Consider the following 24,829-nt stretch of genomic DNA (forward strand, 5'->3'; position numbering starts at 1 on the left):
TGGTTCCTGCCCTCCATCTGCCTGGCTGCCCAGATTTCCTCACCGCTGGTCAGGCCCAGGCCCAGGAGAGGTATCCTCTGACCTGATGAGGCCCAGTAGAAAGCAGGATGTGGGTTGGGTGGTCCTCCCTTCCACAGCACCTGCTCCTATGAGATGACCAAGGTGCCTCAAGAAGGGGACTTCGGGGGAGTGGATGCCCCACCTGCTTCCTGGGCAGGAACCAGTGAGAGGGGTTTGTTGGACTGAACTGGGCTGAATGGTGTCATGACTGGTGCATTTGTGGGAAACACTGTGCTCCTGAGGCCCTATGTGCTGGCCTGGTGTCACCTCACCTGGACAGAGGTGGACTCACCTGAGCATCTCACTTGAATACCTTATCTGAGCACCTCACCAGGGGCATCAACCTGAAGGCCTCACCTGAGCAGGGGCTGCCTTGCCTCCCGGTCTACGTGTCTATTAGGGTTCACCTTGTGCAGTCAAGAGAGAAGGATGCATTCATTCCACATGCGTGAGTGTGGGCAGAGGCTGCTGTCTCAGGGATTGTGCGGGCAGAGGGGCCAGCCTGAGTCCACCCACATCGGCCAGCTCCAGGATTCACACTAGACCCTCGCTTGGTCACCAGACCTCAGAGATAAATGTGTCAATTGGGTCTTTGCAGCGACCAAGGGGGAAACATGTGCAGTCACCTCTCCTGGAGCAGGGGAGGCCAGAGCCAGGACTCACCTGTGGCCAGGTGCCTCAGGCCAAGCCTGAAGATGGACCTTCACCTAATCCCTACTCCCTTTTCTCCTCCATAGACTAGAGAGTCAAACAGATGCAGTCTACAGACCCTGGACGGCACAGCCCCAGGATGAAAGGGAATACTCAACAAGTAGGCCACACACTCACACACTGTGAGGTCCGACTGGAGATTTTATTCAAGGGGTGGGAGGAGAGAGAGAGAGCAGAGAGAGTGAAGGAGGAAGAAGAAGCAGAAGGAGAGAAGAACAAAGAAAGGAAGGTCCTTTTATCAGTTTTGGGCTGAGCTATTGCTTATTTATGAGGAGTAAGCTACTTTTAACCTATCACAGGCCAGATTGCTTTTTATGGATCCAGCCCTGCAGAAACAGGTTTCAACTTCTCTGGACCGCTGTGGCCTTGGGGGAGGGAAACCAGAGATAAGGGCATGAGGTCGTTTTAGGAACCAAGAGGTACCAGGAGAATGCAGCCTGTGAGGCGGCGTCACAGCGTACTTTAACATGATCGATTCCCTAACACAGGAGACAGTTACATGTGTATCCTTCTTCCTTGTTCCCTTTCTGCGCATGCCCTGAACACAACACCCAACCTTATCTCTTGTTTGTCCTACACTATAAATAAGGGGCAGGCTGGACTCCAGGTAGCCATTAGCTCATCAGGCTATGGTTCCACCTAGTCCCAGCTTTCAAGCTTAATCTTGGTATGTATCTGTCTTTCTTGATATTCTTCAATTTTCTTTATCTTCCACCCCTCTCCCCGGCTTTGGATCCTGTGCTATGCGGGTCGCAGCAGCCAGGCCCTGCCAGAAGCACCACCCAGCCTGCGCTGATCTCTGGAAGGCAGGAAATGCCTCCCTAGCCTTGAGGGTCTGTGTTGGGGTCAGGGGAGATGATGAGGGTGGTGCCCATGGAAGCGACACAGCAGATGGTCATTGATGTCATTACCATGCTGGGTACGCATGGTGTAAGAATATGGGGATGGTCACACCTCAGAGAACTAGCATTTGTGTCTTGGAGTTTCGTCAATACTTGGGAATCCCTAGGTGGCCTCATTCATACAGGGCTTTGAAAATCAACCCTCTGTATTTTCAAAGCAGCTGAACTTAGACTTTTTACTGATCCTGACACATTACTTCTGGTCCTGCCTGGTTTTCAGCTCTTCTTTTGCAAGATGTGTCTGGGTGTCCCTGCGCCTGGCTACCTCTCCTGGACCTCAGCCTCCCTCCAGGCTCACCCCACCCTGACCCTGCTCTCTCCCCTCTGTCTGGCAGTCTGGGGGAAATCTGGCTTTAAACAGGCCCTGGGCCCACGTCTCCCCTCTGCTCAGGAGAGAACTGAGGCTTCCGTGCAGTCCGGTCTGTTCTTCAGAGGACCCCACAGAGCTTGCCAGGGAGCAGTTACTCTCCAGAGAGCAAAGCGAAGTCAGTGCATCCCACCCGTGCAGAGGCACCTGTGGGGCCCTCTCTAAACACAACTCAGGCCAACAGCAGACCCATCTCATGCATATTCATCCCCCTCCTTTGTGCCTTGCCAGCTCACGGCCATGGATCCCACTTGACCCTCTGCAAAGCAGCTGCGGCTGCTCCAAGATCGATCCGGCTTTGTTGAGTGTCAGGGCGCATGGCGACGACAGATGGAGGTCGCTTCAAACCTCTGCTAGCCGAACCGCACAAAGCAGCCCGGGATGTTTTTAATATCGCACACTTGCCTCGGGCGAGTATTCAATCCCCATCTACTGGGGGCTCTCGGGCTTTTTATCAGTCAAACGCCTTAAGCACTTTGTCAACTTGGACATCTGGCCGCACGTTTTTAAATTTTTTCTTTTGCTAAAATATTTAGTAGTGCGGCAGGGGCTTAGCTGGAGACTTGGGCTGTCACGGCTGACGCGCACTCTCCCGCTCTAGCAAAGCACTGCAGGTGCTGTGCTGGCAAGTGGGGCCCCCGACCAGAGAGGGAGGTCAGGGCACCACTATGGCCACGCACTGTCCATGTAAGAGAGGCTCCTCTCTGGCCAGGTCAGAATTTGCTGCATCAGAATCAGGATGGACTTCCCTCTAAGCCATTGGCAGCCAAGGTCAAGGGAGAATTTCTGAATTCAAGGCAGCCCCACCTGGAAACAGGGACTCAGACAAACACTTGGGCTCCTATTCCTGCAGCTACACTGCTACACACACAGTCCAGCATGTGGGCTCGCCACCAACTCCAGCCAACCAGAAGAAAATGACAGTCCCTCGCACAGAGGACTAAAGCTCGAGCTACTGCACCAACGGACCTCGAAAACCACGCAGCAAGTGGAGGAAGCCAGTCAGAGGCCATACCCGGTGTGATTCCACTTTTACATCATGTCCAGGATAAGCAGCACAGAGTAGATCAGTGGTTGCCAGATGCCTTGGGGAGAGGGGATTGGGAGCAACTGCAGCTTGACTCCAGGTCTGCTTCCGGCAAGGAGAAAAGGTTCCGGAAGTGGGTGGTGGTACTGGCTGCACAACACGGCACTGAGGTGCAGCCTTGCCAGGGGCTAAGGTGACAGCTCTTGGGCTACGTGTATCCCATCACATTTTTTAGAACAGCAGTTGCAAAGGAGAAACAATGCTGGTGTTGACTACAGCGGCCTCACCCAACTGATGGGCAGAGGGCACTGCATGGCATGTGCCCACTAAGGGCACAGTGAGGGCACGAGTGCCTGGCTGTCGACAGCAGACAGCAGGAACCAAACAGCAGTGTGAGGACCAGGAAGGCTTCCTGGAGGAGGTGACTCGGTGGCATCCAGGCAGAGAAGGGGTTGCTCAGAGATGTCCTGGTGGTGCACCAGGGGGACAGAGGAGAAGCACCTGTCTCATGCTTCTCCTGCCAACTGGAGGGGGTGTGGCTGGGCCAGTGGCTGTCTGCTGCTCCCCTTGGGCCTCCTTCACTCTTGCTTGCACCCAAAGGGACTGGGGCAGTTTGCCTCAGTGTCCTGCCTGGCTATCAAACCACCCTTCTGCACTCCAACATGGCAGGCGGTGCAGCAACCACCCCTCCTCCCTGCAGCACTTCCTGGGCCCTCCCTGGGTTTAGTTCAGGAGGGCGCCCCCTGCGTGCGGACCCCTGTGCCGCAGCCCAGCCCTGTTGCTGTGAAGACTCACTTTGGTGTCCCGTAAACCTGCTTGTGATTCATTTCCCAGGTGGTGAGGGCTCCAGAAGCCCTGTAGGTCTGCTGAGGATTTTCACCCTGAGCATTGTGGATGGAGAGAAACAACAGAGCTATTAACACCAAGGAGCTCCCAGTAATCAACGAAGACCAGTGGCAGAGAGCTGGCGCCCGGCATAGTCAACCTACAGTGTCCAACACTAGTTGGTGTTGGATGGTGGTGTCCATGGAAGCAGTGGCCAGCAGCTCGCTGTGTCGCCTGTTGGCATCTAGCATCACCTGGGCTCATCTGGGACATCAGGACAGCTGACAGAGTCGCACTTTGCTGATTCACAATTTCCATCTGCATCAGGAGAAGCTTCAGCTAATTGGCAACAGGGGCGCCGGCCCTCCTGGACCCTGCCCCCTTCCCAGTGGGACACCTGGACTCTGCCCTCTTCCTAGCAGAGGCACCAGCCCACCCTGACCTTCTCTGGGGCTTTATCAGCCCCGTGCTGAGGAAGGCGGGATGGAGCCGACTGCGGAGAGGCCTTGGTTCAGCATGAGCCACCCTGAGCGACTGACCCGGAGCTGCCGACCCCACTGAGGAGACCAAAGGCCTGGGCCACAGGTCAGAGGCCTCCGTGCTCCTCGAGGACTGGGCGAGAGGCAGCACCTGGTCACCTGGGAGGCCACTGCTGGGTTCCAGACCTCCTTCAGGAGCAACTCAGGGGCCCTGCCCCATGTGCTAAGGAGCCAGTGCGGGATGAGGGGTGGTGACGTGGAGCCTTCCCCTGTGGGCAGCATTTCAGTGGGAAGCCAGGAAGGGATGCTACAGAGGCAACAGCCAGGGCCGGGACGGCAGGCTATAGAGCGGCTGAGAGGTAGGGCCTATGTCCAGTGTGAACATGGTCTGCCCCAGGCTCCAGCCCTGACACCCACAGCCTAGGTAGGGTCTGAGGGAGGGCCTGCGACCAGGTCCGGGCACCACCACCACGGCCAAGCCAGCAGGGACGCCACAGGGGCACAGTGTGGGGACTCCAGCCACGCCTGAGGGACAGATACTGGGCTCAAAGGGAAAGTGAGTGGTTGTAGGTCTGCGGTGGGGCTGCTGAGGACCTCCTGGGGTAAGGGGAGGGAGCACAGCTAGCGGAGACCAGGGCTGGACCACTGCCAGGCGGGTGCCTGCAGCTGCCATCCCAGACAGGCTGGCCTGGCCCCCAGAGCATTGTGCCTGCCAGCCAGCGGCCAACACCAAAGTTTCTACGCCCGAGGCTCCCCGCCTCCCTCCACGTCCACCTCTGTTGCCACCTCTCTCGGCCTGTCCCCTTTTCCCATCTTTAGCCTGCAAGCCCTGCCCACTGGCTGCTCCCGTGCCTGCGCCATGGCCCACAGTCTCTGGGGGGAGAGGAGGGCCGCCGACAGCTCCCAAATCCACCCTCAGCCCTCCTGCCACAACCTTCCAGAGAACCATGAGGGTCAGGAAATCTGGAGGCTTCCCTGAAGACGATGCCACCTGACAGCCACTCACAGAGTTCTTCCCCAGACAGAGAGACACAGGCCCGGGCCTGCAGCCACCTGGCCACCGCACAACGGGGCCGAAGCCCGTGTGCCCTCCCTGTCTTCCCCAGCCTGTCTGCCTCCAGGACCCTCCTCGCTCCCAGGAGGAGCCCCCAGCCTCCCTTGGCCCGATGGCCCCACCGGAGCAGGCACAGCTGGTTCCTGCATCTTCCGAGCTGCGCAGGATAGGCAGCCTCAGGAGCTTCAGTTACCGCCCAATCTGAAGGTGGGGCGACGGGGAGCAGAGACTCACCCAGGTCCAGGGTGACGGGCGGAGGTGGAGGCCCCAGGAGCGGGCCACCCAGGAGGGCCGGCTCCTCCTGGCACTGCCAGCCTCAGCTTCTTCAAAGGGAACATTTGTTCTGCTCTCAAGAAGACAGGCGCTGCTCGCTTCCTGCTCCTTGGGAGGTCGTTCCTGTCCCTGCAGAGGCACAATGACATGAAACGCTCCCGCCTGGAGCCTGCCAGTTACATCAGTGTCGGCCAGCTCTCCGGTGGCCGCTGCGTTTCAGGATGGCACAGCACTGCCCGCATTCCCTCTGGGCCCAGCAAGATCCGAGCTTGTCACCCACTCCAGTGACTCTGTGTAGTGCCGCCTGTGCCTGGTCCCCGGGGACCCCTGGTGGGCCTGGGCCTGAGGCCCCTCCTTCTGCAGCACCCGGACCGAGCTGCCAGGCTGGATTCTGTTGTTCCCTCACCTTCAGATGTTCACCAGCATGAATATTCTTATTTTTTATTTAAAACTAATTTGGAGTTCTCGCTCTCCAAGGGGCTTCTAATCACCAAAAAGTGCCTACGGCAAGAGCTGACTGACAGGCCGACGTGGCCACTTCTGAGGAACAAATTGGCCATTGGCAGCGCCACCTACAAAGGGAGATGCTAAGTGCTTGTTATTTATGAGCTATTAGGAAAATGCTTTCAGCAGCTGCTTTCCACATGGGCAAAACACCTGTCAGACATCAGCAAACCATAAAGCAATGCGCGTCCCATCGTCCCATCATTACTTTGTTTAGAAAGTCATTAAAATTGAATGTCAGCTAAAACTTAGGAAAACATTTATTCTTCAAACTCCTTTGAATCTTGCCTGCAAGCAAACAGACACCAGCTCCCTGCAAGGGATGAAGACAGGTTTGTGAGTGGGGAGGTGCGGCCGCCAGAGCAAGAGCCTCCTTGGCAAGACCCCTGGGGGGCACACTCATCCTGCCTCATGGGCCCTGCCTCAGTGGACCCACCAGACGCTGAGGGAAGCTGTACCGGGACCCCGGCTCTTCTCAAGCAAATAGTTCTCTGTCCAGCCATGGCGAGTCCTGCAGGGCCGGGCACGGACTGTGCCTGCTGCCATCTGTTCCGGGATCCTCTGCAGCACTGGGGCCTCACTGATGGGGACGGACAAGCTCTCTACCCATGGGGGGCCCCCCAATCTCGTCAAGAGCTGTGAGACAGCTCATCACAGACACGCAGGCCCAGGGTGGGCTCACAGCAGCAGGAAGGGGAGACAGTAAGGAGCCCAAGACCTGAGAGAGGTCTTTTCTCAGGATGTCGAGTGTCCATCTGTCTCCCGTGACACTGCCTGGCCCAGCAGATGGCCAGGAAGGACACTGGCCCAAGGCTGCTCATGGCCCAGATCTGCTCGATAGGAACCGAACATCTGGAAGGAGGCCAGGAGGCACCATTACAGCACAGCCACCATGGCCACAACCCACTGCACCGGGCGGACAGGGAGACAGCCTGGCCCATGGAGGCAAGTGACCTGCTTTGGCCAGAGGAGCTGCCATGGCTGTCTCGGCCCCAGAACATTGATCTCCGCCCAGCTTGCAGCTGTCCTCAGACACTCTGGGCTGTCAACTCTGGGATCTCGCTCACTGCCCTCTCATTGTCCACTGAGGGCTGGAAGGGTGAATTCTGTAGGACACAGCAGAGCTTCCGAGCCTGCCCGGGAAGCCGGATGTGTCTCAATACAGCAGACGGGATCATGGGCAATGTACACAAGGACTGAGTAGCCAAGCTTTGCTGTAAATTTGTCACTTAAAAAAATTAACCCAACACAGCGTCTGCCCAGCAAGCACAAGGTCCTGAGTTCAATCCCCAACCCTGGTGAAAGCCATTTCAGCCAGTTACACACAGAAACGTGGAACGTGAAGCCCTGTGTGAGGCGTCTGGGGAGAAGCCCAGGGGCGGCAGGACGCATCCTGGACCCCAGAGCACCACAGCAGTGGGGTCTTGGCGGCCCCTGTAGTCACTGCCACTCGCTGCCACATCAAGCCACAAGAAGGAAGCCATGCTACCTGTGTCCAGCCTGGATGCTTCTCCACGGAGGAGGGGGCCTGGGCTGCTCAGGGCTTGTCCCTGGCTCCCCAACACCAGGCCAAGCCGGGGACAGAGGGCCGCAGGGAGGGGGCCAGCTCTGCACTTGGGTCTGCTGAGGGAGGGTGCAGATTGCAGTTGCCATGGTTGAAGCCAAGTCCACCCAGCAGGAAATACATAGACTCCATGGTGTTTCTTACCCTGCAGTGTTGTGCAGCCGCCACAACTACCCAGGTCCAAACACTTTCATCGCCCCATGCAGCAGTCCCTCCTCTGCCTATCCCAGCCTGGGGCAGCCAAAAACCCACTTTCCGTCTCTGCAGATCCTCCTGTTCTGGACCGTTATGCCTGTGGTCTACACCTGACTTCTCTCTCTGAGCACCATCTCTCAGGCGTACCTGGGCCAGAGTGGGTCCACACTCTGTTCTTTTCATGGCTAAATAATAGCCCACTGCCCGGGTGGACAGCCATCACATATCTGCATCCCTCTCACCCACAGGAGGCTGCCAGGCTGTCCCCGTGGGCTGTGTGAGCGGTGCTGCGGTGCACACTTCGGCACACATCTGTTTCATTTCTCTGGGGTAGACACACAGAAGAGGGCTTGCTAGGTCATGTGGCAATTACACGTTTATTACACGTTTATCCTTTCAGGGAACAGCCGGAAAGCTTTCTGTGGTCACAGCACTGAACCATTTTATACTGAGGATTACCAGTGTCTCCACATCCTCAGCTACACAACTTGGCTTTTGGGGTCTAGTCATGCAGTGAGCGCGTGGCCCTGGGTGCATTTCCTGAGGATAACAAAGGAGCAGGGCTTGCTGGGCATCACGAGGTCCCCTGCTGCTGTCCCCTGGCCCCGGCCAGGCATACAGAGTCACAGACACAGATGGCAGAGGTCTTTCCTGAACTCTGAGAAGCTGTGGGGAGCCCTCTGCACTGGGGTTTGGGGTGCTGCCTTAGGCCGAGTCTCTGCAAACTGCACTGAGGTGGAGATCACGGGGGTCCTCGGGGGCTCTGGAGCTGCTATGGCTCCTGGGGTTGTCCCAGTTGAGACCAAGGGACAGAAAATTCCCCTCCTGCCTTTTGCACAGGTTGAAGGGGAAGGTGTCTCAATTACGAGCCACCAGGAGCCACCACCCTTTTGGCCCTGAGGGGCTGAGGGAGCATGGAAACTGCCTCTGTGGCCCCAGGGCAGCCTCCTCCTGCTCTCCAGGCCCTGGGCACAGGGCAGGAGACTGGGGAGCTCTACCAGAGGAGGCAACTGTGTCCCCGCTCCACTGCTGGTACCTGGCCTCCAGGACCCGAGTGAACTCATCTAGAGATTGCTCTCACCAAGGTCCTGAGTTTAAAACGAGGTCACGGGGTTACAAGCTCATGGGGTAGGTCCTAATCCGGTCTGACGGATATCCTCCTGAGAAGAGGAAACTGAAACGCAGACACACAGGAGGGTGACTGTCAGGGAACAGGGAGGATGCATGATCTGCAAGGCAAACAGAGGCCTTGAGAGAAACCAACCCTCCATGCGTGACCCCAGAGCTCCACCTCTGAGAGAACGGACTTGCTGCCTGATGCCCCTCCATGGTGTTTGCTCCAGAAGCCTGGGTCGACTGTGATAGCGCCCACCCCATCCTGCCACAGCTCTGGCAGTGTCCTTGTGAGGGTTCCCGATTCCGTCCATGGAAAGCACACATACAGGCAGCTCTAAAAGTAGGTGATAGAATGAAAAGGGACTGGAAAACTCTGAAACGCCTGCTAGGAGCAGCCAGGTGGGGCTGCTGGGGTGCCAGCCCATCTGTATGGTCATAAATGGCTCCGTAGTTGGGTGCCTGGCTTCTGTGGCACCCACACTGGGGAGGGGCCCAGGCCCCCTTTTTCATAGGTGAGCAAAGGAAAATACATTTCTAGCCTGAGTTCTGGCTGAAGTTTCTCCAAGCACAGGAGCCACTCACAGAATTGGAGGATGTAACCAATGTTAAATGCAGTAACTAATTTATTGGACAGGCTGTATTTTATGTCTCGTGTCTCTCTGGTGCTCCATGGCATCTCAGTTGGCATGACCTCGGTATTAACGCTATAGGTTGAAGGCTTTTTTCTAAAGCAACACTGAGATCCTGTTGCCTGCCTTCAAAAAGGTGGGACAGTGCTTGTGGGCATTGGTCTGGGCCAGGGATTTAGCTCAATGGTGCTGCCGCCTTCCTCAAAAGTGTAAGGTCCTGAGTTCGATCTCCAATACCAAAACAAAAACAAAAACAAAGTTAGCATTGGTCAAATTCTCTCCAAGCAACAGCAGTGGGCAAACAGCAGAGGACATGGGGTGATGGAGGACTCTTTAGGGTATGGCCTCTGGCCAGACTATGCTCAGACCAGCACTACCCCACACCCTGCTCAGCCCTCTGGCCAGCAAGGGGGTCCCCCTGGGGCTGATCCGGGGGGGCCAGGACAGCTGCCAGGGGCTGGGAGGGATGTCTTCCCCTGCTCTGTCACTCGAGTGGCACCCGATCCTCTCCCTGAGGATGGTAGGATGCAGCACACGCCTGCTGTTGAAGGGCGGGGTCATGCCCACGGCCTTCCTGTCATCTGCTCAGGACAGGGAAAGGGCCTGGGGACAGCACCAGCCCCATTTGCTCTCTGTCTTCCCTCTAGGCCCAGCTCCCCGCTCCCCACCTCACAGGGTACTCCGTGGGCTAGGTGGGCGCCAACGTGCCTCCTCTCTGTGGCTCTTGGGGGGGTCCCCTCCCATGCTGGCCTGTGATCCTCACAGCCACCAGGTCCCCATGAGCTTCTTTGAAAGTCAGGAGCGTCTTTTGTATTCCAAAGGCCAAAGGGCCAAGCCTGCCTTTAATTAAAATGCAGGTCCTTTAATTAAAGGCCCCATAACACATGAAGGGCATCCACTGAAATACGACGTGTGACACAGTCATTACCCTGCTGTTAATTACTAATTAATGAAGCTATTTCAATTAATAGCTTCCCCGCCGCCGCTCCCCCTTGGACAGGCCCCTTGCCGGGCGTGTCCCCATCACAGGCACCTGGCTTTGTGCCAGCAGCCTCCACCGCTGAATATTCATGCCCCAACTTCAACGCTTTTCAATTAAACATAATAAAGAAAATCCCTGTCAAAAGTGAATTTCCAACTCACAGAGCAGCTTTCCTCCCCACTCTGTCTGGCAGGAGCCATGGAAGGGGGAGGACAGCCTACCTCGTCCATCCCCAGTAGACAGCAGGACAGGGCATCGAAGGGGGCTCCGAAGGGGCCCAACAGCCAACGGCATTGTTCCAAGTGAGGGGGCAGCCCACCCAGGGGGCCAAGTCTAGGAGGCCCCAAGAAAGCAAATGGGGGGCTCAGGACATCGCTGTCCAACAGCTGAAGGACAATGGCCCAGATACGGTGCGGCCCAGAGAGGTGGAGGGGTCACTAACACACGAATGAGTCAGAAGCAGCCATTAAGACTCTGCTTGGAAGAAGACAGAAAGGTGTCTCTTAGGGGGACAGGAGCTGGAAGTGGGGGTGAGGATACTCGGGAGGCCTATCTGGGGGTACGTGGAGCCTAAGAACAGGCCTTGGGCCCCACCGGCGAGCTGGGCAGCCTGAGCTCCAGATGTCCAAGGACACTGGGAATCACCAGCCGCCAGAGCAGGGACCACAGCAGGACCAGAGGCTCAGTCCCCTGTTGTTCCACATAGATGTCCTCACAGCAAATATCCAGGCTGTCACAAAAGCCATGTGAACCCTGTCATCCTACTGCAAAGCCACGGCAAGGCAGTGGATGCTGAGTTCTCAGGCCACCACCCTGGAGGGGCCTGGCTCCCCCAGGAGACCTGCACTGAGATCCCTCCCTCACCTGCTCCCTGTGGCCTGTGGGAGGCCTGGATCCATGCTCACAAGGAGCAGGTAGAAGCCCTCAGCAAGTGGACACTTCTTGCTGAAGCTTGGCTCATGCCTCCTCATCTTCTCTTTAAGGCATGGTTAGGAAGCACATGTCCAGCCTGCTGGCCAACAGGAGAGGCACGGCAGTGACCCCAAGGGGAGGGCTCCTCTGGCTGCATATCAGGCCCCAAAACAGCCCTCACCCCACCCTGCACAACTGCAGCCCGAAAGGACCAGGGGCCAGGGCCAGGGCCACGCCTCTGCCTGCATCCACAGCCTCACACCTGCCCCCAACCCCTTGAATAGAGTGGACGCTCCTCTGCCCTCACCCACGCCCTTCCCTCTGCTGGCATCCTACCTGCACATCCAGCCTGCTCAGAGCCCAGAGAACACAGCCCTGTCTCCCGGCGCCCTCTGTCGGCCTCGGGTGGAATGACAATGGCCATATCTGCAGGTTATGGGCCTCACAGGTGCTTGCCAGCACAGAGTGTGCGTGTGTGTCCGTTGATGCACACTCAGACCTGTGCTTGTTCACACAGCGCCTGCACCCAGGGAACGGAGGCACGAAGGAGGGTCTTTGGGAGCCTGGGCCTGCTAGGAGAGATGTCCCAACACGTCCCTGGATTTGTCTGTGTAGTGCTGGTTGCTCAAGAAACCACTGCTGGGCTTTAAAAACTCAGTCCCAGAAATCAGAGCTTTGGGCTACAGGTACTGGGTCCAAGAAGCTGAGGATCTGTCCCTGAAGCTCTCACTGAAGGCAGGGTGGTTCCCCAACAATGCCCTGGTCAGCTCTGCGCATGGCACAGGGTGGGGATCCTGGCCCGATGGACCTACAGTGGCCTCAGAAGGTGGGCCAAGCTGCCTCTCAGCACTTGTCCCAAAGGCTGCAGGCTTGGCTCCAATTCAGCCCAGGAACCCTGCCGTCTGCCACCTTGCTGCCCTCTCTGCCCAGCTCTCAGATGCACAGAAGGGTCCTATCCTGCCAGACCTGGCCCTCACAGGACCCACCTCACCATGTGCACACCTCAAAGGGGGACGTCCTGCCACCTACACCATTCTCAAGATGGCCACAGAGCCGCTCATGGAGCTGGGACTGACTTGGGGTAAGCGGGTCAGGACCTAGTGCTGAACAAACAGTGAAGGTGCCGCTCTTTGGGGCTCAGGCTCTCCCAGTAGGTGGGTCCTACTCCGGACTGGGGGGTCTCCTGAGTGCAAGTGCCTCTCCCTCCTCGGGCTGCCTGTGGGACAAGGCAGAGTCAGTGTCTGCAGCAACAAGAGGCACAGACCATGGCCTGCCAGGGCTGAGGCTGGGCTGTCCCCTCTTTGCCACCTGCACCTCGCAGCAGGACCCTGGTCTAGGGTGACCGTCCAGGAGGAGTGTCGGCGGGGGGAGACTAGGCCCTGTGCACCTCCCCTGTTCCCCATTCCTGCCAAAATCTTCTCCCAGCCTTGCTCTTCAAGGAGCTGATAAAAGATGACAGATGCAGGTCCAGAGGCCTGGGCCCAGCAGCTCTGCGAGACCCAGCAGCGCACACCTGAGCCTGAGGTCCCGAGTGGATCCTGCAGGGCCTGCCCTCATGAGCAACCTGCATGGCCTCAGGGGCCTTGAGACCCCAGACAGCTCAGAGCCTGGGAGGAGGGCACTTCCTCTCACATTCAGAGACTCACAGCTGGTCGTGGATGAAAGACAGAGGCACTAATTGCACACGCAGGCAGGTGGCGGAACACAGATTTATTCTTAAAAAACAAAAGTGTTAGTTAGGCGTGATATCTCAACCTATCATCCTAGCATTCTGGGAGGCTAAGGCAGGAGGATCACAAGTTCAAGCTCAGCCTGGACAACTTAGTGAGAACTTGTCACAAAATAAAATATTAAAAAAGTTCTGAGGATGTAGTGCAAATCCTCAGTTTTTTTCAAGTGGTAAAAAATAGCAGACTACTTTTAAAATAGTTTAATGGTTATTTAACTAAAGCTTTGGTGTGACTTTCCATATTTTTTAGTTTCTTTTCTCTATATATACATATAGAACTGGCAGAACCTACTAATTTATGAAATCACCAACTCCTCTTCACAGTGTAAAAAGGGAGGTGGAAGGATAAAGCCAGAAAGGATTCACCTTGTTCTGAGGTGTGTGATGCACCACCAGGGAAGGGCTGATGTTCCCTGACAGCTAGGGTGTCCGGGCAGGGCCTAGGAGGGCCCAGGGCTGCAGACCCAGGACATGTCTGTAGTGTGGAGGGTCCACAGGACGGGGGGAAACAGAGGCTTTGAGGGACGTCTCCAGAGGTGGTCATGGGCAAACAAACTGCACCCACCCACCCTCCTGTGGTGGCAGCCTGGTTTCGGGGGAGCAGGACCAAGCCCTGCTCAGCACCATGGTTCTGAGGATGGGCGAGGCCCCCCGACACTGGGCAAGGTTAGCAGACCTTTCTCATTGCCATGAATAGAGGGAGGAGGCAGGAGGGTGCTCCTGGTATGGAAGTCGGGTCACTGGCCTCCTGCCATGTGCCCTGCCATGCAGAACACAGCCTCCACTTCGGAGAACGCCCATTGGAGACATTGGGCCAAGGGGACGGGATGGAGAGGCTCAGCCTGTGCTGTGGTTCTTGCACGGACGGGCATGTGTCCGCATAGGCAGCCAGCGGCAGGCTGTGGTCACAACTCTGAGGAGGGCAGGACTGAGAAGCAATGAGCCCAGACCCAATTCAGGCCTTCATGGGCACTGATCTCCCCAGCCCCTTCCTCCAGCTGTTTGGGTCTCTTAGGAGCCATCTGGCTGCCTGGTCTTTGTCTTCTGCTTAAACTTTGTCGCAATTAACTGAGTCTTCAATGGAGCACACTGCCTGGAGCTGCGGGCACCAGGACCTTGAGGACTGGCAAGCCAGGAGCTAGAGGTCCTCGCGGGCAGGGTTGAGGTCCACCCTCTGGGCCTGCCCAAACACCAGGAAGGCACCCAGCCCCAGGTTGCTGATGATGGCCACCAGGGTGAACATACAAGTCCAGGAGCCCGTGGCCTCAATCAAGTAGCCGCTCAGACACACACCCACCACACCTGGACCAAAGACAGGCAGGTGAGTGCTGCGGGCAGGGCAGGAGCAGATCTGGGCTAAGTGGGCCCAGCACCCTGTGGACCCAGGGTGAACTCAGGCATCTGAGTCACTGGGCCAAGGGAGGACCAGGCTCTGAATTGCAGGCTTCAGAGGGAAGGAATTCATAGGCCACCAACAGTCACCCCCAGAGGGGTGACAGTCACTCTCCACCCTGTGTCCCTCAAAAGGGAAGGCAGCAACAGGCAGGCGACGAGAGGGACCGAGCGGAGAATGAGCCCTGGGACCCAGGCACTCAGAGAGCACTTAACCTACTGGATCTGAGTCCCCTCTAGGGCTCCCAGCCAGCAGCTATGGGCTGCTATGTGGCCTTCTGGGCCAGCTCCAGGGCTCATGCCCTCCCCTGCCACCATGTGCCACACCTCACCCGCAGGGCTGGAGGAGCCGGGGGTGAGGGCCAGCCCTTCTCTAGGTCTCCCGTGGGATCCAACCCCAAGAGCAGAGATCCCTGGGCACGGAGGCCCGCCCCTCACCTGCCAAGGCCCCTGCCGTGTTGGCCACACCTGTGAACAGGCCAGAGGGAGGACATCAGAGAATGCCCACTGCGGCTCTCACTGCCCACCCGCTCAGGGCAGCCCCACTGACCACAGCTGGGGTAAGCAGCACCCTCACCAAACAGAAAGCCGGCACAGGAGGGGGCCAGGTCCTGGATGTTAACGGAGATCCCGCTATGAGAAACAGGAGAGAGGGCTGGTGAGTGGCCGCGGGGCCCGGTGAAGGAGCTGGCGGAGCGAGGGAGGGGTGCCAGTTACCAGGCAGACACAGTGTGTGCCCCACCCAGCTCTCCTCACCACACGGGCAGAGAGAGCGTGATTACAGGTGCAAACCTCAGGCCCATGTCCTGTTGGCTGATCGGAAGGACCCTGCATGCTGATCCTAAATCAGCCCTGAGATGTTCAGATGCAGCTGCTAGCACTCAGGCTGGGAGGTGCAGGCACAGGCAAGACTCAGAGAAGTGGACACCTGCCTCGCTGTGCCCTGGGAATCAGGGCCTCTGTGTGGCCCCAGCAGAGCATCCCCTCCCCACCCCGCTCCTGTCCTCCCCTGGGAGCTCTGGGTACACAGGGCTGGGCTGTGCCAGCTGGATACTCATATCAGCTGGGCTGAATGGCCACTCACAGGGACTCTGCCAGTCCTTGCCCCGAGCCAGGGTGCGCCAAGGCCGGGAGCATCTGACAGGGTAGGTGGGCAGATGGGGCAGGGCCCTTTACCTGTGGTTGAAGGTCTGGAGGCCGATGGAGGCCGATGCAAAGACCACAGCCTTGAGGAAGCTAGATGTGTGACCCAGACACAGTGTGAAAAGGCTGGACAGGCCAAGGCCCACCACCTGTGGGCGAGAGGGCTGAGGAAGGGCACAGGGCACCCGCATGCACTGAGCAGCTGCTGCTGGGCTGGGGCCTCCCTGGGGTGGGGAGACAAGGTGCACCCCAATAATCTCAGCCTGAAACCCAGATGGGGCACAGGGAGCCCGGGTCGAGCTCAGGGAGAGGTCTAGAGTCAGCCAGCTGCCACTGACCCCAGCAACCCTCTGTGCTCTAAACCAGCCTGGACAGCTCCACCTTTGATGCGCCCGGCCCTGAGATGACCCCGCCCATGTCTGGGAATCAGCAGGTCTGAGGCAGTGAGGCTGTGAGGCTGCTCCTTGCTGCACCTCTGCTTTCTCAGCCCACGACTTTGGCCCTGGTCTGGTCTCTGAAATCAGGTGACTTGGGAACATAACCCAAGAGACACAACGAAACAGGGATGTCCAGAGCAAATAGGTATGGTGCTCTCCTACCTGCATGAACTTCCGCACAGTGATGGCTCTGCAACCTGAGCAGGGAGACAGACCCAGGGCGGGTTCCCATCAGCCCACTGGGCCAACCCTGACAGTGTCCCCAAGGAGGTGCCACCTGCACAGCTGCAGAGGGGGCAGCAGAGGAGGGACAGGTGGCCCAGGGTGATGCTCAAGACTCAAGACGGGGGTGTCTGCCCTGCTGCCACGGGGAGGGGCTCCATACCCAGTAGGTATGTGTTTCAGGACTCCCGAGCCCACAGCCTGGACAGGAAGTAGAGGACAGACTCGGCATGGTCACCAAGGTGCCAACCGCCAGGCCAGCATCCTGCTTTCTCTGTGGCTTCAAGGTTTCCACTTTTCCGCAGTGAATGCTATTGCTTTTCCCTCTTCCTTCCTTCATTCCTCCCTCCCCGCTCTTTTCTTTCTTTCTTTCTTCTCCCTTCCTTCTTTCTTGTTGTCTTTCTTCCTTTCTCTTTAGGTCCTAGGAATGGAACCCAGGGGCACGCTACCACTGGGCCACATCCCCAGCCATTTGTGTTTTCTATCTTAAGACAGAGTCTTCCTAACTTGCCAAGGTGGGATCCTTTGGCCTCAGCCTCCTTCAGTGCTGGGATCACAGGTGTGTGGTGCTGTTCCTGCCCAGTGCCATTGCGTTGAGGAAAAGGCACTGAGAATGAGCACAGCTCAGAGAATTTCCCCCTGGGGGCCGCGTGTACTGCTGGAAGAGTGTAGTATGCTCAAGGCGGCCCCGTGAACACCATTCTTTGGGGCTCAGGGAGCTCACAAGCAAATCTGGGCCATTCGGCCTGAGGACGGTGAGCCTCTCCTCTCCTGCAGAGGGCCAGGGGCTACAGCCACCCCGGGAAAGAGCTCCAGGGTCATTGAAGGCCAGCGTCCTCTCACTGTGTCCACCCACCCTTCAGCAGGGAGCCTGAGCCTGAGGAGGAAGGGTCTTAGCCACTCCCTGAGGTGGCTCTCAGGGCAAGGTCCCTCTCCATCATAGCATGGCCCTGTGGACTCACCCTGACTGACAAGATGGTCAGAGAGAAACCCGCTGAATAAACTGGCAGGAATTGCAGCCAGCCAGGGCACCACATTGAAGATCCAGCCCTGCAAGGAGGAGCTTGACTCAGAGGTAGCCTGGAGGGGAGGAAACGCAGGCAGGACAACCACCCCAGGTCCACTACTGCTCTGGGAGCTCTATCCACTGGCTTGTCCTGAGGGCAGAGGGGACTGGGGAGGCTGGCTCTGCCAGGCCACGCCCACCTGGATCACCCCCTACCCCTGGGTGAGTGCTAGGTCACTCCCCGTCCTGCTCCCCACATTGGGACCAGGCAAGGCCAGAGCTGGTAGCCTCTGCCCTAAGAATGTGCAGCCCAGAGGATTCTGGTCACCAAAACCAGGAGGTGGCTCACCGCCTGGGAGGAGCAGCCGGGCCAAGGCCAGGCTCTGCTGGGCAACAGGTCAAGATCTTGGGCAGGGAAATCTGCAGCATCGCGAGGAGAAGGGCTCAGGGCCTCAGAGCCAGCACTCGCTGCTTGGGACCACAGGGTATCAAAATCCACCGAGCCGAGGACTCCTGCAGCCGCATGCAGGGACCACGGGGTCTTCCCACACTCCCGGTCAGGCAGCTCTGCAGCTCTCCTGATGCTGTGTGGGCCCTGGGCAAGTGACCCACCTTGGAATGGGGGAAGGTCTCCTTGAAGAAGGTGGGCAGCCAGGACAAGAGGATGAAGAAGGCACATGCCGAAGACAGCTGTGAGCAGATGGCCGCCCTGCGTGGGGCACCAGGCTCAGGGCTCTACCTGCCCCAGGCACCCTCCCTATGCCACCTTCCCACCCTTGCCCTTGGGCACCAAAGTCCATGCCCGTGAGGCTCCATGCTCACTCAGCCACTCCAGCCCCAGCTCACCAGACAGAAGGCTTCCAGAAGAGCTGTCTCCAGGGCACTTTGGGGGCCCCAGCCAAGGGTGGGCCTTGCACCAGGACGCCCAGGGCTGGGATGAGGTCTGAGGGACAAGTGGTTCAGAGCAACAGCTCTCAGGGTCCGGAGGCCCCCTGGCTACTCCCAACAGCAGCTGCTGGGGAGGGGAGCCCTCCAGAGTGCGGCACCTCACTGCCCCTTGCTAAACTACCCCAGCAGTCAGCATCACCCTTGGGATGAGCCCCTCTTGGCCACCTGAGCTCTCAGCTGCTCCTGCCACCCGTCTTCACCTTTGCCTGCAGGTCTCCTGTGTCTGCCTTAGTCCCTGGCAGGGGAACCTGTGGGCTGAATCGGAAGGCTGAATGGTTCTGCTCTGGAGCGCGCTTTAGGGTTCTTTGGAACTGCCCAAAGCCACAGCCCCAGGGCCGTGCAGACTACTCTGGCTTAATGGCTGCTGTGAGGGGAGGAGGCCCAGAACCAACCTGCTGGCCACAGTTACCTTGTTCATTCAGCAGGAACCTGTACACGTAACACACCCAGAGCAAGGCGAGGCCACCCGAGAAGTAAAAGACACTCTGCCAGCCGCACCAGTCCAGGAGGAGGGAACCCACAGCCCCCGTCACCAGTGTCCTAGAGGGACAGGGAGGAGGAGGCCATGACCCTCACCTGCTCCCCACCAGCAAGGAGCTCAGGGAGGAAAGCGTCTTCATTGCCTTGGAAACAGCTGACCAGAAGTCCCTATCCCCGCTTGTTTTACTAAGAATTCCCAGGGCTCAGGAGAGATTTTCCTACCATGGGGCTGCGGGATGTGGTGGGGAGGGTTGGGAGCTTTGGGGACAGCGGGCAGGGACAGCTGCTATGGGACCCAAGTCGTTTTTAATTTCTTGTTTCTAGCCTTCAGACTGGCCCACAAATTGGCATGTAGATTTTTTTGAACAAAAAAACACAATGAGAAGAAAATGCAACTTAAAGCACTGAAGTGAACCCTACACGCTCTGAGTTTCTTGCTTCCTATATTACAGGCGACAAAATGTCAGAAAGATCTCTATGTGCAAAATGCTGCCACCACCAACCCAACAGCCCCAACCTCCCAAATCCTGAGGGTCCTATCGTCCCTCCCAGTGTACCCCACCTGCCGAGACCCCACGAGGCCTGCAGGGCTAGGGAGTAGGTACTCCCACGACAAAAACAGAGGACACAGGCTGCGGGTGTCAAGACCGCCTCCCTCTTCCCCGGCCTCCCCACCCAGGATCGGGGGGTGGTGGGCAGCACAGCACCCAGAGCAGGGCGCTGGGCTCCAGCTTGGCCCCTCAGTGCTCTACACAGAAGCTTCTCCACTCCACCACCTGACAAACCACAGGACACCAGTGGGAGGGCAGAGCAGATGAGCCAGGCTGCTCTGTCGTCGGAGCTCAGCCCTCACGTTTGTCTGACAGTTACATTTCACAGGGCGAGCCATACTTTATTGCTAAATGGAGCCGCCCCACTCCTGCCTGAGGGCCGCTCCAGCCCACTCACAGGTGCCACTCTGCCCTCTGATTCCTGCCTGGCTGAACTAAACTTAGGGCTGAGCCTGGTATCAGGAAGCACCTGGACCCGCACACAAGTCCAGCAGGCAGCCTTCCTGCCCAGCACACCCTCGGAGAGGGGCACCACAGTCTGAGGGTCTGGCACCCCCTGAGGGTGAACTCAGGAAAGGTGAGTCGGGGGGCCCAGGGGCACAGGGGCTGCAGATCCTCAGGGAGGGGTGAGCAGCAGAGGTAGGCATGGCCTCTGGCTCCACTGGCACAAACAAAAGGAAACTACACAAAGTGGCTGGGCCCAGGCTGCACCACCTGCCAGCCACAGCGAGAGGATAAATCTGCTTGGAAGAAATACTCTGCACAGGCCCAGGGGGAGGCAGCCAGGACTGAGGGGCCAGACTCTGCTCCTGCTGGCCCTGCAGGCTGCTCCTTGGGGCCACACCCCATGGGCTTCCTTGCCCTCCGAGGCTGAGCCTTACCCAAACTGAGAGCCGGCCCCCACCATGCTGCAGGCGAAGGCCCGCTGGCCCTCCGGCACACGCTGCGACAGCAGGCTGGTCAGGGCAGGGAAGTACACACCTGCAAGGAACAGAGCATACAGTCCACTGAGCGCCCAACAAGGCCAATGAGCCCCGGAGATCCACCGCCTGCACAGGTTAGGGCTGTGATCCAGCAGTGTCCACAGCCCCTCACATTGCCTGGCCAACCCTAGGGACCGGCCAGGCTGGGCTTCGAATGAGGAACAAACAGTCTGGATGACAGCCGTGCCAGGTGGCACCACAGTGTGAGAAAGACTTCTGCCCCAAGCCGGCATCCCCGCGTAGCAGCTCCCAGGCTGCACCCAGAGGCCTGCATGGGTGCCCCTGCACATCAGCCTCTGAGCCGGGCCTGGCGTCCTCGCATAGCACACACCCACGTGCTCACACCAGGTGCGCGCCCCTCCCGGGAGAGGAGTCAGGAACTGCAGTTTCCAGATCAGTTCCCTCCTGGCTTTCCTTTGGACAATGGGTTCCTCCGCAGCCTGAAAGTTTGGAGATGACCCCGTGTCCCCCATTCCAGAGGGTTCTAGAATCCCAGTCTAGAGAGGCTCTGGGGATCCCTTGAGGCCTGAGAAGAGGAACCTAAGAAGCTCACAGTCCGCGTCCATGGGGCACCGATCCTGCACTCTACAGTGCTTTTCTCCATGGTGGTAAACTGGGAAGTGTCTGCCTGGGTCTCTGCCAGAGCTTTCATCAAAGTGTTTTCCACCTGCTGAGGAGGCAGGAGGTGCCACTCTTCAAGGGCCACCGTCAGCCACCTACCCCTGGGGGTCTGTGGCAGCCCACAGGGTCAGGAAGTCCCAGGATGTCCCCTGTGCTGTGGATAACATGCAGACATGGAGGGGCACCCCATATTACTCAGTGCCCCAGGCAGACTTCTGGGCAGAGGGTAGCACGCAGGCACACATGTGCACACCCTGCCCTTGTCTACCCCGTCTGGTGCCCCGGAGCACAAGGAAAGTGACTGAGTGGCCCTTACCTTGGAGCAGGCCTGTGAGAACGCGGGAGAAGGCCATGGAGACCAGGCGTGCGTTGCTGAGGTGAGCAAGCATCGGGGTGGCAACAGTGACGAAGCCCCAGGTGGTGGCTGACAGCAGGATGACCTTCTCACCCCCAATGCTGGAGGAGGCAAGGGACAGGAGAGGGCACCACCCTCGCACAGAGCAGCCCTTTGGGCCAGCACTGTCACACCCCACCCTGCAGAGGAGGAGCCGGGCTGGTCCACCGTCTGCCTGGGGGCTCTCCCTGCCCACACCCAGAGCTGCTACTCAGGACACAGGGCGCCTTTCTGACCGAGACCATCTTCCCTGTGTGAGGGAGCACAGCTAGGCCACCCTGTCCGAGAGGTGCCCCCGGGAGTGCTCCCCTGGAGCCAGGCGATGGCATGTGGGGAGGCAGTTACCGGTCCCCAAGGTGGCCTCCTACAACCTGCGTCAGGCAGTAGCCCCAGAAGAAGCTGCTGAGCACCATGCCAGCCTCCTTCTTGTCCCAGCCAAAATCTTGACTCATGGCAACGGCGCAGACAGGCATGGTAACTCGCACGCAGTACAGCAGGCAGGTGCCCAGCAGCAGTGTCCCTGTCCACACCTGGCACTCAGGCCTGTGGAAGAGAGGAGAGGGTCAGGTCCTGGAGGGGCCCCGTGGGCAGCACTGATGGCTGAGAGGCCGCCCCAGGTGCCGAGAGACATGTTCACTCACAGGCCAAGGGCTAGGAATTGGGCCCTTTGATGTAGGTTTTGTGACTCCCGGGAGAGCACAGGCAGACACAAGGCAGGACACAGCAAAGGCAGAAAATAGCCAGAACAGCCTGCAGTAGGGGCAGGTTAGATGAACTGCGGAACATGCAAGGTTTCCACAGCCAGAGCAGGTGCTTTGCACGCCTGGACTGCAGCCAGTCCCACCCTGAGGACAGTGCCTGCATTCCCAAACTTCCTGTGGGTCACAGTGGCGCAGGAAGGCAGCCAGGTAGAATGGACAGCTCACAACCACTGAGAGGTGGCAGTGGACCTGAGGTGGCCAGGATCAGGTGGGTATAGGAGGAGGGTCCAGGGGTGGCATGGTGAGACCCAGGGACCCACAGGAAAGCTTTCGAGCCTGCACAGTGGAGGTCCTCAGGGCAGTTGTGACTGGGGGCCAGGAGAGTGCACGACAGTGCTACAGATGTTGGGACCTTGCAGGGACCTAGGCAGGGATAGCTCACTGTGCTGCTCTGTGGCTGCTGAAAGACCAAGGGATGGAAGTGAATCGACAATGTGAACAACGTGAAGAAGCCCAGCTCCCTAGGACCCTCCTGCTCCATGAGCTTGGAGCTTGGGGCTGTTTAAAATAAAGTCTCTCATTTCCACGTGGTGGTTAAAGAGACCTCTCATCAGAGTGAATGATCATCCACTCTGGGAGTGACTTGGGACAGGTCTCTCTGCCTGTTCCCCAATAGCGGTGTCTTGGGTAGGCTGGGGGCAGGGAGTGTAGCTGATTCGCCCAGGAGGGGAAGGAGGTGGGGGGCTGGCATGGCGGTCTCCGGACCCCTAGCCACAGGGCCCCACAGCCTGCATGTGTGCGGGTCACCAGCCACACTGCAGAGAGAGCGTGGTCAGGACGGCAGCCCGCAGTGCCCCAGCATACACTGCTCTTTGAAATGAAGAGGGGCTAAGAGAGGACACAGACAGCTGGCCCCTTCCTGCTCACGAGCGGCTACTTCCTTTGGGACAAGTCCTGGAATCCCCTGGGGAGCAGCACTCGGGAACACCTCCGGCTGCCCAGCCTACCTGTAGCCTGCTGTGGGCTCTGCTGTGGCTCTGACCTTGAGTCCATGGCCAGTTCACACCCTCTAGTAACTAGCTCAGCACAAAACTGGGCAATAACTAGTTTAGGGGCTAACAAGCAGCTAACCCAGCCAGGGCTCCAGGAGCTGTGGGACAGAGGCTCAGGAGATCCTCCCTGAAGTGCCGGCTGCTGAGTGCAGGACACGAGTCTGGGCCCAGCACCCCTCCGCCCTGCCCGTGCCTCCCTTCCTTCTGTTCTCCAGTCCTCCCCCAATGCCGCTGATGGGCTTGGCCCACAGACTCTCGGGAGCGAGTGTCTTCACAGTGATTCTGAAACACATAGCTCGGTTTTTTTAATTAAAAAAAAGGGGAGATTCAGCACAGTCCGTGTGGTGGGAGGGGCCCTGCGGAGGCAGATGTGAGCCAGGCTGTCAGGACAGAGGAGGGCTCATTGGATACAGGTGGTGGATGTGGTGGGGCCCTGGAGTCACATCCCATGCTCCCCAGAAGGAGGTACTAGGCTTGCGCGTGCTGCAGCACTGAGTGTCTGGCAGAGGAATGAGCGGCCTGGATGCGTAGATATGCAGGCAGGTCCCGGCCTTCCCGTGGGGCTGGCGTGGGAAGGATGGTCCAGACTGAGGCCACCCCTACCCTGGGAGTGCTGGTACCTTCCCTGAAACCCGTGCCAAGGGAGATCAGAGACCCTGGGGGTCTGGGCTCTGACCGCACCCTGAGGTGGTGCCTGCACTGTCCAGGCCCGATGAGTGGGCTGCTGATGGGTCCAAGAAGAGCTGAGTCCTCTAACACACACTTGGGGACCCCATCCACAGGAGAGGCAGTGGGCTCTGAGTCCACCCCACATAGGCTCAGTGCTCCCTGCTTCAGGGTCAAGCATGACCATGCCACACAGGAAGTGGGCTCAGCACTGCCTCTCTAGACCGGGGTCCCCAAATGCCAGTCATCACTATATATCAGGTGAAGGTGTTGGGTGGGTAGTCAAGCAGGAGTAGAGAGTCGCCAGCCAGCGAGGACCCAGGTGGGCACGGTCATTCTGAGGTCCATGGGGGAGAGCAGCAAAGCCACAGTTAAACTGGGGCTGCATGTTTGTGTTAAAGACCAGGCTGCCTCTTTCTCAGTCCACCAGGAATTGGATTTCTGAGCCTTTCCTCTCCAGTGTGACTGTGACACGGGACCCTGGACTTCTCCCTAGGAATGGCCTGCACTGCCCAGCCTCAGGCACCCATGTCTCCTCTGGAGTCCATCCTGGAACTTGATAAAACCTTGCACCTGCTTTCTGTTTTCCATCCTTGTTGGGAGATCATCCTGAGCAAACACGGCCGCTGATTTACTGGGAACACAGGGTGATAGTCCAAACTGCCACCAGCCACCAGCCTGCCCAGCCCTGCTGCAAGCCCTGCCTGGCCACCAAAGCTTTCCTGGGCCAGTTGTCTGCCAACACGTGCAAGACAAGTCTGCTCTGCCCCCACCTTGATGCATAGGATTGCAGCAGGGGTGGGAGAGCAACAATATTAAATTACCACCCAAAGCACATAGTACAAAGGTGCCTTTTAAAAGGAGCTTTAGCCAAGCACAGTGGTGCACACCTGCAATCCCAGCA

The 24,829-nt window shown here is 58.3% G+C and overlaps 1 protein-coding gene across 8 annotated transcripts in view; it reads right to left on the reverse strand.

Moving 5' to 3' along the window:
• Positions 1-1,209: 1,209 nt before the first annotated feature.
• The window catches only part of Slc17a9 (solute carrier family 17 member 9), a 28,074-nt gene continuing 4,454 nt past the window's right edge, over positions 1,210-24,829 (reverse strand). Inside the window, exons 2-17 of one of the 8 annotated variants that reach the window (XM_019209653.2) lie at positions 21,852-22,049; positions 21,429-21,568; positions 21,045-21,161; positions 20,390-20,489; positions 18,887-19,017; positions 18,376-18,472; positions 18,142-18,238; positions 17,879-17,949; positions 17,486-17,573; positions 16,464-16,498; positions 15,898-16,013; positions 15,272-15,354; positions 15,160-15,189; positions 5,660-5,827; positions 4,057-4,210; positions 1,210-3,948 (exon numbers count right to left, since the gene is read on the reverse strand). In XM_019209653.2, coding sequence (XP_019065198.1) covers positions 3,944-3,948; positions 4,057-4,210; positions 5,660-5,827; positions 15,160-15,189; positions 15,272-15,354; positions 15,898-16,013; positions 16,464-16,498; positions 17,486-17,573; positions 17,879-17,949; positions 18,142-18,238; positions 18,376-18,472; positions 18,887-19,017; positions 20,390-20,489; positions 21,045-21,161; positions 21,429-21,568; positions 21,852-22,049 — 1,630 coding nt within the window. In that variant the 3' untranslated portion in view covers positions 1,210-3,943. Of the gene's footprint in view, positions 4,211-5,659; positions 5,828-13,782; positions 14,632-15,159; positions 15,190-15,271; positions 15,355-15,897; positions 16,499-17,485; positions 17,604-17,878; positions 17,950-18,141; positions 18,239-18,375; positions 18,473-18,886; positions 19,018-20,389; positions 20,490-21,044; positions 21,162-21,428; positions 21,569-21,851; positions 22,050-24,829 lie in introns of those variants that run through there. The other 7 variants (XM_019209647.2, XM_019209643.2, XM_019209658.2 and 4 more) reach the window with 7 other exon arrangements.

This window comes from Fukomys damarensis, unplaced genomic scaffold, assembly GCF_012274545.1.
Source record: "Fukomys damarensis isolate Sample0158 unplaced genomic scaffold, DMR_v1.0_HiC HiC_scaffold_22, whole genome shotgun sequence".
NCBI lineage: Eukaryota > Metazoa > Chordata > Mammalia > Rodentia > Bathyergidae > Fukomys > Fukomys damarensis.